Source organism: Lactuca sativa, chromosome 8 (assembly GCF_002870075.4).
Source record: "Lactuca sativa cultivar Salinas chromosome 8, Lsat_Salinas_v11, whole genome shotgun sequence".
Taxonomy (NCBI): Eukaryota; Viridiplantae; Streptophyta; class Magnoliopsida; order Asterales; family Asteraceae; genus Lactuca; species Lactuca sativa.
In genome coordinates, this window is record NC_056630.2 from 198,200,789 (window position 1) to 198,214,594 (window position 13,806).

The 13,806-nt window shown below is 34.7% G+C and overlaps 1 protein-coding gene across 1 annotated transcript; it reads right to left on the bottom strand.

Annotated features, from left to right (window-relative positions):
* Window positions 1–12,232: 12,232 nt before the first annotated feature.
* On the bottom strand, window positions 12,233–13,194 carry LOC122195450 (uncharacterized). The gene is made up of 3 exons (XM_042897352.1): window positions 12,757–13,194; window positions 12,432–12,638; window positions 12,233–12,259 (listed from the first exon to the last, which is right to left on the bottom strand). Exons 1-3 carry the CDS (start codon window positions 13,192–13,194, stop codon window positions 12,233–12,235), a joined length of 672 nt encoding a protein of 223 aa, XP_042753286.1.
* Between the last annotated feature and the right edge of the window lie 612 nt (window positions 13,195–13,806).

Genomic DNA, 13,806 nt, shown 5'->3' on the forward strand with positions numbered 1-13,806 from the left:
CACATATAATTAGAGGTTTAGGGTTTATAATATTAAAAAAAAAAAAAAGAAATAAGAGTCAGATTAAAAAATTACATAAAGGAAAACAAAAGAGGAACTGAAATATTCGATAAATTTTGTCACCCACCAGCTTGGAATCAATGATGTTGGTAGTTTGTGGCTTCTTCTTGATGAATGAAAGTGACGAGGGAAAAGGGAAAAAGTCCGCCATTGCTTGGCAAGAGATGGGAGAGTAAAAGGCAAGAGGCGAGGAAATAATCTTTTTGTTTCTTTCTCTACGTGTTGGTGAAAAAGTCGGTAGCAAATAATCATAATGGGTTGTGGTGGAGTTAATACATATTTTTGCGTAATGCCCCCTAAAACCTTAGTCCAACAACATAAAGAAACATTGGGTTAGGGAACATATATATATATATATATATATATATATATATATATATATATATATATATATATATATATATAATTCATCCTAGTCTAATGTAATTTTTTTTAATTCATTAGGAGCACCTCTCCCCCTCTCTCTTGAACTTAAGTTCGCCTCTGACTATGAATAAGATTACAATACCCACTCTTATCTTGTCTAATTCTATGCATCAATTGTCACAACTAGCACTTTTGGCTAGGAAATTCCACCCTCGGGTAAGTAAGGACTATTGTGAGATTGTGCTAACACTCCTAAGTGTTCCATATGAGTTCCTAAGGAGCCATAAAGTGTTAGAATCCAAATCTCTCCATGTATAGCGAATCTCTCCCAAATCTCTCTAAGTATGCGAAATCTCTCCAAGAATAGTGAATCTCTCCAACAATTGTGAATCTCTCCAAAATCTCTCTAAGTATGCGAAATCTCTCCAAGAATAGTGAATCTCTCCCAAATCTCTCTAAGTACACGAAATCTCTCCAAGCATGTGAAATCTCTCCCAAATCTCTCCACATATTCTCTCAAATCTCCCTAAGTACCTTCCTCAATCGAAAACTGCTCAAAAACCGGAAGAGGAACCCCAAAAGGACCCTCTTGGTCCGGACTCCTCTTGGTCCTGAACCTCTTGGTCTGGAACCCTCTTAGCCCCGAAACCCTCTTAGTCCGGAACCCTCTTAGTCTGGACACCCTTCTAAGGAATCAGGAGGAATCACCTCGAAACCCATGTGCTTCGGACCCTCTTGCATGACTCCGGAAGGACCTCGCCTGAAGACCTACTTCGGAAGCTACAGCCGGCCTCGCACCCTCGGTCCGGACCAACCCAAAAGCGCGCCTGACTTCGGAAGAGAGCATTGACTTCGGAACTCGTACAGCACCTCCGGAACACACATGTTGGCCACTTCGGACCCTCGCAGCCTTTATCCTTCCCTCCGGAATTTAAGATATAACTCCGGAATTTAACTAACAGCTTCGGAAATTGCCCTAGAGTTCCGGAATTCACTATTTAGCCCCGAATTTTGGACTATTCTGGACCTTTTACCATTTTAAGGTATTTTGAGGTTGGAAATCCAACCAAACTCGAGTTCTTTCTTAACTGAGACCCCTAAAACTATTATTTTATGCTAAAATTAATTATTTTAAGCATACTCTTCATAAAAATAAATGGTTGGGATTTAGGAAAACCTTATCCTAAATCAAGAAAAGACAAAAGGATTGACTTTGTGATTTGATGAAATTCCTCATTTCCCATGCAAATCACAGTACTCCATGCTTTATCCACCAAATATCCATGCATGGACCACCAGATTCCCATGCATCAAAGATTCTTTTCCTTTTCTTATACTCCAAAGCAACGACAGTGAAGGGGTTAGACTTCACATATTCTCTCACATTTCTCATTTCCTCTCAAAACTCATCTCCAAGCAAGAACAATAACTTGTTGAAAGCAAAATTCTCAATTTCTCCCTGGAGTTGTAAGGTAAATTCCTCTACCCATCTAATATTTTACAATATTTCAAGATGAATCCATATTATTTTATTCATAATATGTGATGATCACCCTTAGGAAAGCATCCCTCCCAAGGAAGTTCCTCATCTCAGCAAGATTTTAAGCTTGAGATCTTCACTCCATAATTCCAGAAAACTCCTCAACTAACTCAAAGTGAGCTTCATACCCCTCTTTTTTCCATGTTTTAATGTTTTTGGGGGAGAGTACAAGTCAAATCTTGCCTAAACTCTTAAATGATTACATATAGACATATGTTTGTATGTGTGTGAAATATTATTAAATTATTATTTAGTAATATACTCATGAACGAAGGATTTCTAAATTTCACAAAGAACATAGGATACTTTGAACAAAAGAGCCTCCCAACTATTGAGTGTGTCCAACTTAATCCCTTTATCTATGCTTTCACGTCTAAAGATAAAAAGTTATAAAAGGGACCTTACTAAGTGGACACCATTTCTATTGATTTTCGAAAATAGAAACTTTGTGACTATTTTGCAAACTATCAGGGAGTATTTTATAAATATCCAACATAAAAGTTTGCGTCAAGAAAATATACAAGTAGAGCCTTTATGACAGAAATATTTGCATGTCATAAGCTGCTGTCATAAAACCTCCGAGAACACAAGTAATGTTCTGTATGTCATAAAACAGAAAATGTGTGTCATAACCGGCAGTTATAAATTTATATAAATTATAACTTGACACTTTTTCTCTTGACTAAAACAACTCATTTTTCAATAAACGAAAAGGAACGAACACGAGCACCCAGTTAACGAGCACAATCAACGATCTGAAACGAGAACGATATTTCTATTCAATAAGTACGTGTTTCATTATTTATCTAACAAATAATGGATCTCTAACGATTGCTCAAAAGATTGTTAATATTCTAGTCAGACAAATCTCAACAGTACCTAAATATAAAAATATTCGTGTACGTCTAAGTCCCGTAAGGAGTTATAGCCAGAGTCTCCTGGATGGAGAGCGGGAATTTGTGTATAGATCTATACGGGGTTGACACCCCGCACCTTCGCTATTCGCTACAGTTAGACAGACCAATCTAGGGTGACAAATGTCTTTTCCAAACCGAGGGCGCCTGAGAAACGCCAAAACAGACACTCTGTCATGATTAGTATGGTTATAACGACTCACTAGAATATGTTATATTAACGAGAAATTTATGTAAGGAAAAACTCATAAATAAATTTTGGCACATTGTGTTGACTGTCCTACACGTGATAGGTGATGGTCCGCATTTGTTGTGTTGACTGTCCATCTTCATCACGTAGAATGTCCACAATAGCCATGTTGATTCTTTCTCCTAACAAGTATAGAGTCGTAATACTGATTAAAAAGAGTAGGACTCTATAGAAAACGATTTTCTACGATTTCGATAACGATAAACTAGAACTTACGAATATTTTATAGTAGAAAATATAGGATTTTCTAGAGAAAACGAATTTCTACGATTTCAATAACGATAAACCAGAACTTACGAATATTTTATAGCAAAAAATATAGGATTTTCTGGAGAAAACGATTTTCTACGATTTTCGATAACGATAAACCAGAACTTACGATTATTTTGTTGCAGAAAATATAAGATTTTCTAGGGAAAACAATTCTTTTACGATTTCGATATCGATAAATTAGAACGCACACACTCAAATTTAATCGATAAGAGGAACAAGGTTTTCAACCATATTTCCTTTTTGAAAATAAGAGATTTTTCTTGAAACGGTTGATTGTTACTATTCAAAAGAACTATTCTTGGACACAACTCGTTTTTACAAATCACGCTACTTTTCAAAATCACTCCTTATAGGGATGAACAAAAGTAATGACATACACACATATATCCACGATTTTCAAGGTAAGACCTCAAACGATTTTATAGAAAATAGCCGATTTTCTGAAAGTACAACGAGAACGATACTAAACAAGTGTAAACGATTTTATACAAAAATGCTTATGAACTCACCAACTTTTTAGTTGACGCTTTTCAAAACGACTTGTATTCTCAGGGATCTAGTAAGCAGGTAACAAGGGACGCTGATGCAAGACCAATTAGCCGTAGTTTGGATTCTTTTCTACTTATGCAACTTTTGTGTAACTCGAAGAACCAATACAATATGTAAACTATGTAAGTTTGTTATCTCAATGTATGACGTTTGGATTGCTCTGTTTCATGTATATTCAATTGTTATGATACTGCACAACGAAGTCACCCGCCTCCGGACGTTTCCGCCGTCTGGTCCGGGGGTGTGACATCAATACTCTAGCTACTATATAATATAACACCATCATACTATATGTTTAACCTAAATGTCACATTGCTACGTTAAGACCAATCTATTAGCATACATCATGGACAAGAGTACTAATAAATGCTTAATGTTAATGTCTATGAATGAACTATTCACAACTAATAACACCTCTAATATCTTCATGACCTCTCTTTATGAGAAATTCCATAAAGATTTCCTCCTTTGAAGACATAATCATGCTTTTTCCACTAGTCGTTTGACTTGATTTGTATACTATTTAGCTAATGCCAACAAGTTATATGAAGAAAATGACAACCTAATTGTGATTAAAGTAACTTAGCTTCCTAATTTTTGCTATGAAATCCAATCTACTAATTACCTAGAGTTGGTTATAACTCTTAACAGATAAACACAACACAAAATACTGCTAAAAAGATTTGTATATAATATGCACATAAACATGTAGTGTAACTGACAATTGCAATCTAAACCACTAGCAGTGCAACATGTGTTTACATAAAGAAAGAAAACTACTACATTCCTATGCTTTGAAAACCAAAATAGAAGATAGAAATAGAGAGAGAAAGAGAAAGAAAGAAAGAAGAAAAACTTGAAAAGGTTCAGGGGTTAAAAGTAAACTATTGTTTCTTAATTTTAGTTCGTCAACCTCATTCCTGTGGATGCTTCTAGAGTTAAGAATGGTAATAAGTATTATTTCATTACCGCAATCGCACCTAGGGAAGACAACAAATGAAAGGGTTGGTAGCCTTTGCGAAGGAAAAAGTAAGAAGTTGTAGAGGCGGAGGCTATGTGCGCCGATCTTATTCCAATTTAATTAAGGTAACTTTAATATGTGATTTGGAACTTGGTGACCAGAATGGATAAATCAACCCGAAAGGAAGTAAAGAAACCCAGGCGGGATAAGTTTTTGAAATAAGCTTAGGGTGATGGCCCTAACCGTCAATACGAACCTGTTTAATCATTCGTAGTTAGAATTCCATTGTGATCACTTTCGAAACATCCTGATAGTAGAAGAATTCTCCAGTGCTTGCTCACGGATGTAGATCACATAGGCTGAACCATGTAAATTCTTTGTGTTGTTTTATTTCTTTGTATTTGCTTTCTTATGTAAGAGTAACACAATTAATGAGTCGATAAGATTTGATTAACGGTTCAAGTTGTTAATAATACCGCTATGATAAGTAAAAAATTCTTAGTAATTGTCTTACAATTGTTCATATTGAGTTTTCATATTTTGAAAACGATATATAAGTATATTGTTTATAATACTATGTCACACATCTATTTTTTTTCATTACCAAGGTTGTGGGGTTTACTCACTTCCCACTACACCACAAATGTTGTCACCTCGGTGCCACATCATCACCACTTCAATCACACTTTATCTAGGAAATACTCACCACTCCACATCATCACACCAATACTTTTACTCTATGCATCTTGTGTTGCACATTGAAGAAGCTAAAGAAGGCTTCTGAGTGCGTATATCATATAGCCTAAGGTGTTTTTAGCTTTTCTTATTTATCTTTTGCATTTTTTTCATATATCATATTATAATTTTTTATTATTTGTTAACTTAATGGAATAAGAATTCAAGATATATTTTGATATCTATAAAAAAAATATCTTTTGTTTGTTAACCACATCATGATATAATTACATATTGATTTGCTTTAATTTGAAAATTATAATGATAGTTATCTAGGTTTAAAAGATAAAGGGTGTCAATCTAAAAGTTTGATATAATATCTAAACCATTTTCTTTCAACTCAAGGGTATCCATGGATACCCTTAAAGTCCATGTAGCATTGCCCACCCTTGAATATATACTTTAGTATCTAACTTTTTATAACAAAATGGATAATGGTCAAGGTTTAGCAATCCCTTGTGATCCGAGTTGAAGGGTACATATAGTGAGGCTTGATCAAAGTGAATGTAAAGAAGCTAATGGAAGCGGTTTGGTGAAAATGTCAGCTAATTGATCCTTATTGGAAATGATAGAGATGTTTGATAGATTTTGCAACTACACAATCTCTATGAAGTAGTAATCCAAGGCGCTTGTTTAACATGGGAAATGTTGACATGATTAGTAGCAAGATAAGAAACACCAACATTGTCACAACACAATGTAGGAGGAGACGTAAGACATATGCCCAATTCTTGTAGCTAGTATTGAATCCAAACGACTTCACATGTGGCTAAGGCAAACGTTTTATAATCGTCATCCGTCGTGGAAGTTATAATGATTGTCTACTTTTTATAGCTCCATGATATCAATTTGTCATTGGAGAAATAGAATTATCTCGGGTGTACCTTTAATCATCCAGTAAACAACTCCAATCTGGGACATGCATAATTTGGTAGACTTCGTATGCTTGCAAAGGAGATATTAGGCCAAGTGTATGACAATATAATGAAGGCTATCAACAACACTACAGTTAATGTTAGATAAGGGAATGCATGGCCATAAGTGGTAGATAAAATCACAATTGATGCCATTGGTTTTGGCATTAAGCATGTTGGTGAACTTAATAGATTAATGAAGTGTTTTTGATTAGGAATAAAAAGACCATCTAAACATTTGGAAACCTCTATACCAAAAAAGTATAGTAGTTCACCTAGATTTTTAATAGGAAACTCAAGTATAAGATTAGTAATCAGAGTGTCAATAGCAAAAGGGGATGCCTATACATGACATGTTTTAAAAAACACCTATAAGTTGATAAATTTAAATAGGTGAAGCTGGGACGCTGCTGAATATATATGAATTTATCAAGAAACCCATGTATAAAACATTTTGCATGTGATATATTGTATTGCCCGTCCATATGATACAAGAAAATGCAAAATTAGTGAAACTGTATCTAGTGTGGAAAATAGGCAAATGTAGCATGATAATCAAAACTTATTATTTGGTGAAATCCTTTAGCAACCAACCAATGACAAGAGATAAAATTACTCACATAGAAACCCTAGAACACATTCAATAAGACTTTATTGGAATGTTACAATGAGCGCAAACAAACACACAAAATATGAAGGTTTGTTTTTCTCTACAGAATTAGGATATTTACACCCATTCATATAATAACAACTCATAACTTTTGCAACTTCATTCACGCGTAAAAGTTTTTCTATAAAAAACCATTCGTTTCTTTGGATCTAGAACTATCAAAACCATATATCTTTTAGGAAACGATCATATGACTCCAAGAATTTTCTTTTTGGTTCATGAAGCTATTTTTTCTTCATTTAGATGTATTTTCTTGAATCGAATCAGCTACACATACTGTTGTGGCAACTCAGTTCAAATTCCTCCCTCCTCCCTCAAAACTAGGAGGATATGATGTTGTTTCAAAAATTTTAATAGTTAGAACATTGTGGAGTGATAAATAAAAAAATATTGATGAAAATAGTAAGAAAATTATATATTCTAATAATATTCAATGGTTCATATAAATAGTCGTGAGTAGTAAGTACGCTCTTTTTCATGCACTTACAATATCATGTAAGACAATGTTGATTAAAAACTCACTTACAAGCTGCATCAAAATAGTTGATTACTTATTGTTACAAGGAGTAAATGTTTGGAAGTATAAAAATATAATAAAATATAATTTAAAAGTATAATGTTAGGATAAGAAAAAATAAAAATAAGTTGTAAAAGGATAGAAAATTCATTGCTATTGTTCTCTATTCTATACCCTTTAGCCCAATAATCAATTATCAAAAATTTTCTTCAATAAAATCAAATTAAAAAAATTGGAAATAAAATTAATGTTATCATATCCCTATTCTAATAAATGAATAGTTTTAATCTTCATTTGCCAATGGTCACTCTAATACAACTCCTCATTAATATAATTCCATGTGTCATGTAGATATATTAGGCAACTCATTTCAAAATTCAAATTTACATTTTCTAATTATATGTTAAATTTGAAGTTATGATAACTTTAAAATTTTGATATATCTCTTAATTAATAATTTATTTAAAATAAATGATTAATAATTATAATTTTTTTTATTATGAATGTTTAATTAATTTTATAACCTGTGGATTCCACGGGTTATAAACTAGTGATTGTTAATAAATAAAAGTAAAATTAAATGTTATTAAAAATTAGGTTACAACCCGTATGTTTTTTTTTTGGAATAGCAGAAGATTTTATTTAGAAACTAGCAAGAAGATAGAAAAAGAAAACAGGAAATACATCAAAATAGAAGCTAGAACCGGATTATGAAGCCAAGAAGTCCATCTGATCCTATATTTGCTAGACCTATTAGAAATCCAAAAAAATATCCTCTCTACAATAGCATCAACGAGGTCAGATTTTCTAGGAATAGTCGGGCCAAAAACTAAATTATTTCTAAAATTCCAAAGAAACCAAAAAGTTGAGATAATCACCGTGTTTAAAGCTTTTCATTGGCCAGCCCTCAAACTTATAGAATCAGCCCACTTCATGATATCATCAATAGCAAACCTATCCGGAAGACGAACATCCCACCAAATAGCAATACGACTCCAAATCTCCAACAATTCTCTACATCTAACAAAAAGGTGATCAATGGTCTCCAATGCAGCACTACATAACGGACAAATGATTGATCACACCTCCACACCACGATGAGACAATCTTTCCATAGTTGGAATACCACCAAGCTTAATCCTCCACATCAAGATATTAAGTTTTATTGGAACCCATTTGTTCCAACGAGTATCACATCGAATATCAGTATCAACAAGAGTAGCACAATCAAGAAAGGTATTGGCTGAGGAAACATAAAACATATCCGACACATCGACGAGCCAACCCAATTTGTCAGATCTTCCAAGGAGACGCACATTCTGAACCACTTCTATAAATGCATTCCATTGAATCTACTCAATACCACCCCTAGGTAACCGACGAAGATTACCCAGATCGCATCCTATAAGAAATCTCTCTTTCACAGAATTCCCTTTATGCACATCCAACATGAAAACTCTATGGAAAGTCGCTGCAAGATAGTTATCAGTGATCCACTTATCATGCCAAAAACTAGTAAGAGCACCGTCTCCAACTCTAGTCGGACAAAGGTTTAGGAGATCTATCTCCTATCATGGAGATTAGCAATCATGCGAATGAGACTATTCCATGGTCCTGAATAAGACTGACGAGGAGACAAAGTTACAAGACCACCATCAAACCCATAAATGTTTTTAACCAATCTCACCCAAAGAAGCTGAGAATCATGAAAGAATCTCCAATGCCATTTAAACACCATAGCTCTATTAGAAGCAAAGAGACTTCCTACACCAAGACCACTATCCTGTTTAGAAGCTAGAATTTTATTCCACTTCACCCAATGCATCTTTCTCTCCTCCAAATCAGCCCCCCAAAAGAAATTAGCTCTTATAACTTCCAACATGTGAAGAACGGTAACAGGAGTAGGAAACACAGACATAAGGTAACTTCCCACTGAGCCAAGAACAGACTTAATCAAAGTAAACCGACCCCCAAAAGAAAGAGATTTGGCTTTCCACATCGCAAGTTTACCACGAAATCTATCAATAATGGTTGACCAAGCCTTCACCCGACCCATATTATCACTCACCGGAACTCCAAGATGGACAAATAGAAGGATATCCGCCCTACACCCCACAGATCTAGCCACATCCGTAACCATCGAATAAGGAACCCCTACCCCAATCAATTTACTTTTAAGCAGATTGATTTTGAGACCCGAAGCCAGAAAAAAACATCGAAAAATATGAATAAGCTGGGAAACATTATCAAGACTCCAGGGGAAAGCACAATAACATAATTTGCATAGAGGATATGCGAAATCTCTACATCACAAATAGGGATGCTTCTAAAAACATCCCCCATGGTGAAAGGAGATCTCTATATCACAGCAACATGAATTCCTTCATTAGCCAAGATAAAAAGAAAAGGAGAAAGATGATCTCCTTGTCTTAACCCTTTCTAAATCTAGAATTCTTGCGTAGGAGAATTGTTAACCAACACTAAATCTAGCGGATCTAAGCAATTCCATAACCCATCCACACCACTTCTGACCGAATCCCATAATGCCCATAATTTCAAGAAGGTAATCCCATGAGAGGGAATCATAAGCCTTCTCAAAATCCACCTTAAATATCAAAAGTGAATTTTTAAAAGCCTTACACCAAGCAACCACCTCATTTAGGAGGAAAGGACTGTTAAGAATTTGTCTGCCCTTAATAAAAGCAGACTGCTCCAGACTCACCACAGACCCAATAACATCCGTCAATCTATTAGCTAAGAGTTTACCAATTATCTTAGACAAAATTGCAAAAATGGTCCCTGTGGTATGCAATTTTTTAGGGTTTTAGTCCAAACCCTGACTTTTTTTTATTGGTAGTCCTTTTGAGCTAGTTTGCTTGCGGTTTTGGTCCCTGTCCAAACTAAAAAGACTATTATACCCTTAATGGTTTTATTTTTTATTTTTCTTTCATTTTTTAATATTATTATTATTATTAAATAAAAAAGTGGGCCACATATCCACCCCATATCTCTCTCTCTCTCTCTCTCTCTCTCTCTCTCTCGCTCTCTCTCTCTCTCTCTTATTGTTGTTGTGACCACTGGAGAAACCAAACACAGAGACCGGAGGCTGCTGCCTCTAATCAACCTATCCAGCCCCTCCTCTCGTGTGTTAAATAGCAAACCCAAACACCCTTTGATCGATCATTAAGTCCACTGAAAACAGGCCTCGATCACAATAGCTCTGTAAGCCTTGTTTGCCGGAGAAGAAGAGCCGACGAGTACTGTCGGGTACCTCCCTATCTTCACCCGTTTCGACTCACAAGAAACCCTCATTCGCCCTTCTTTACTTCTCCGTCGATCTCAGGTAACACCTCCTCATTTTTGTGTTCAAAACATATCTGAAAACTACCAAGCAATCCGCCACGTGCCATTATGGGCGGTGGCACATATAGCTCCGACAAGGTGGTTCCATTGACAATTTTCAATCCCAGCCAGGTTCAGGCAATGTTTTATTTGAATTTTATTCTGTTTAGTTTTTTTCCTCATTTGATTGAATTTGGAAGAGACCCACTTAAGGGGTAAAGTTATGTACTGGGTGAATTTTTCGATCAACTGAGTTGTTTCAAAGGATGTATCAAGAGCTACAGTCATGCACTGGGTGAAGATTCAAGCAACTGTTTACAAGGTATTCTCGAGTCGGTTTTGTGCTTTCATTTCATTTGACAGTGAATGAGGCAGTCGTTTTCGAACCACCACTTTGCAGCGCCACCGCCTATAGCGGTGTTAGAGACTCCTCTGGTAAATTTTGTTTCAGTTTAGATCCAGGTAGGGACTCCATCGCCCCTTCGTCTCCTTAGAGACTTGCACCGTCGCCCCTATCCGGTTCATCTTCAAATATCGTAGTTGTGCTCTAGTTTTCTGCAAGTGGGTATGACACTAAAGCATATAACGAAGCATTGGCAAAAGTCTATATTATGGGTTAGAGCAGGTGGGTTTTTTGTAGTTTTTATTAAAGGAACTATTTTCATGTTAGATTTCATAATTAAGTTTTCTTGATTGTTCCAGATATTATTTCAAGTTTCAGGTGTTCGTTTCCTGTTGTGGTGGTGTAATATTAGTGGTGGTGGTGGTTGTGGTGAAGAATAGTATGATGAATTCACATACAGGATACTAGATCCAGCCGATCCTAATATTTACCAAGATACCCAGTAAAGATGATGTTGTTAAAATCGAGTTATTATAGGAGCATACATGTGTGATATCGCATATCGGGAATAATTTGATTGAAGAAAAGGGAGTATTTTGATGCTGGGTTTAAGAGAAGAAGCGTTAATGGTCATCAACATGTGTTTGTGTGTGTATATGTTTAATATCCAATGTGTGTGTGAGAGAGAGAAAGATAGAGAGAGAGGGAGGGAGTAGGGCCCAAATTAATTATTTATTTTCTTTTTCATTTTAATTAAATAGAAAAAACATAAAAAAATATACCAGAAGGGCATTACAGTCATTTCAACTTTACAAGCGACCAAATCTACGTACAAACATAGCCAAAAAGACCATCAATCCAAAAAAGTTGTAGTTTGGACTAAACCCCCAAAAAATGCATACCACAGGGACCATTTTTGCAGTTTTGTCATTATCTTATATTGACAACCAATTAAACTAATAGGTCTAAAGTCCCGAACTATTTTAGGATCACATACTTTAGGAATAACCGTGAAGAAGGAAGCATTAGAACCCTTAGGGATACTCGAATGGTGATAAAAGTGCAAAACAAAATCCACAACATCATCTTCATGAAGATCCCAATATCTTTTGATGAAACCAAAAGAAAAACCATCCAGACCCGGAGCTTTGGAGGAACCACAATCCCAAACCACCCTCTTGATCTCCTCCCGAGAAAAAGGAGACTGAATAGAAAGAATTTAACTCTCATTAAGAGATGAGAAATGAGCCTCATCAACCTTAGGTTTATGCCCTGACTGCTTAGAAAAAGATTTGGTAAAAAAGCCGAAATTCTTCTTTCACCCGACCCGGATCATCCACCCAGACACCATCAATAAAAATCCCACGAATAGCAAGCTGGTGTCTCTTTCGATTAACCACAACATGAAAGTGACCTGAATTTTCGCCCCCCTCAATTCCCCATTTAACCTTAGCTTTTTGCGCAAGGTCAACATTAGAAAGATGATCTAGCTCATTAAGCTCCTTAAGAGTCATTACCCGAAGTTCCCTAAGAGAGGCCGACCCATCACCCTCTATAATTCGAGCATCAATAGATTCTAAAGAATCCTGTAACATCTTCCTTTTGGACCTACACCGAATACGGGAACTAGAATTCTTGACCTGAATATTAGATTTAAGAAATTGAAGCTTCTTCTTAAATCTAACCCATGAGTTGTTAGACTCCACACCAATCGCCCAAGAATGTCTGACAACATCATCAAAACCTTCTATGTCAATCATGGGTTGTTATAACCCGTATGTTATACGGGTAACAATAAAAGAATTTACATAATAAAAATGATTTAATAATATAATTGGAAAGAAATTGTTTTATATAATAGCTTATGTATATTATTAAGTTCATGATTGTTATGCATAAAGATTTGGTAAAAAAATAAATTTAATATATTAAATATGATAACAACAATTATAGATGATATAATAAAATAGTTGTTAAATGTTATTTAATCCATAATTAACCAGTAGAACATAAATGTATTGTGAAAAAATTAAATTTAATATATTAAATATGATAACAACAATTATAGATGATATAATAAAACAGTTGTTAAAAAACATCTAAACAATAAATTATTGATATTGCTTAATATTAAGATATTTGAAGTTTGAAAAAAAAATTAATAACTGATATTGTTGTTAAAAATAATGAAAAAATTAATTTTATATATTTTCTAATATTATGGAAATTTTAAATAGAAATATAAAAAAATAGAGATAAAAAAAGATTTGATGTAGATAGTAGTTTATTTAATAAAATGACAAGTTGGTAATCTTAAGTTTTGTTCAGTGGAAGAGACACATATATAAATTATATTATTTCATGTAGAATAT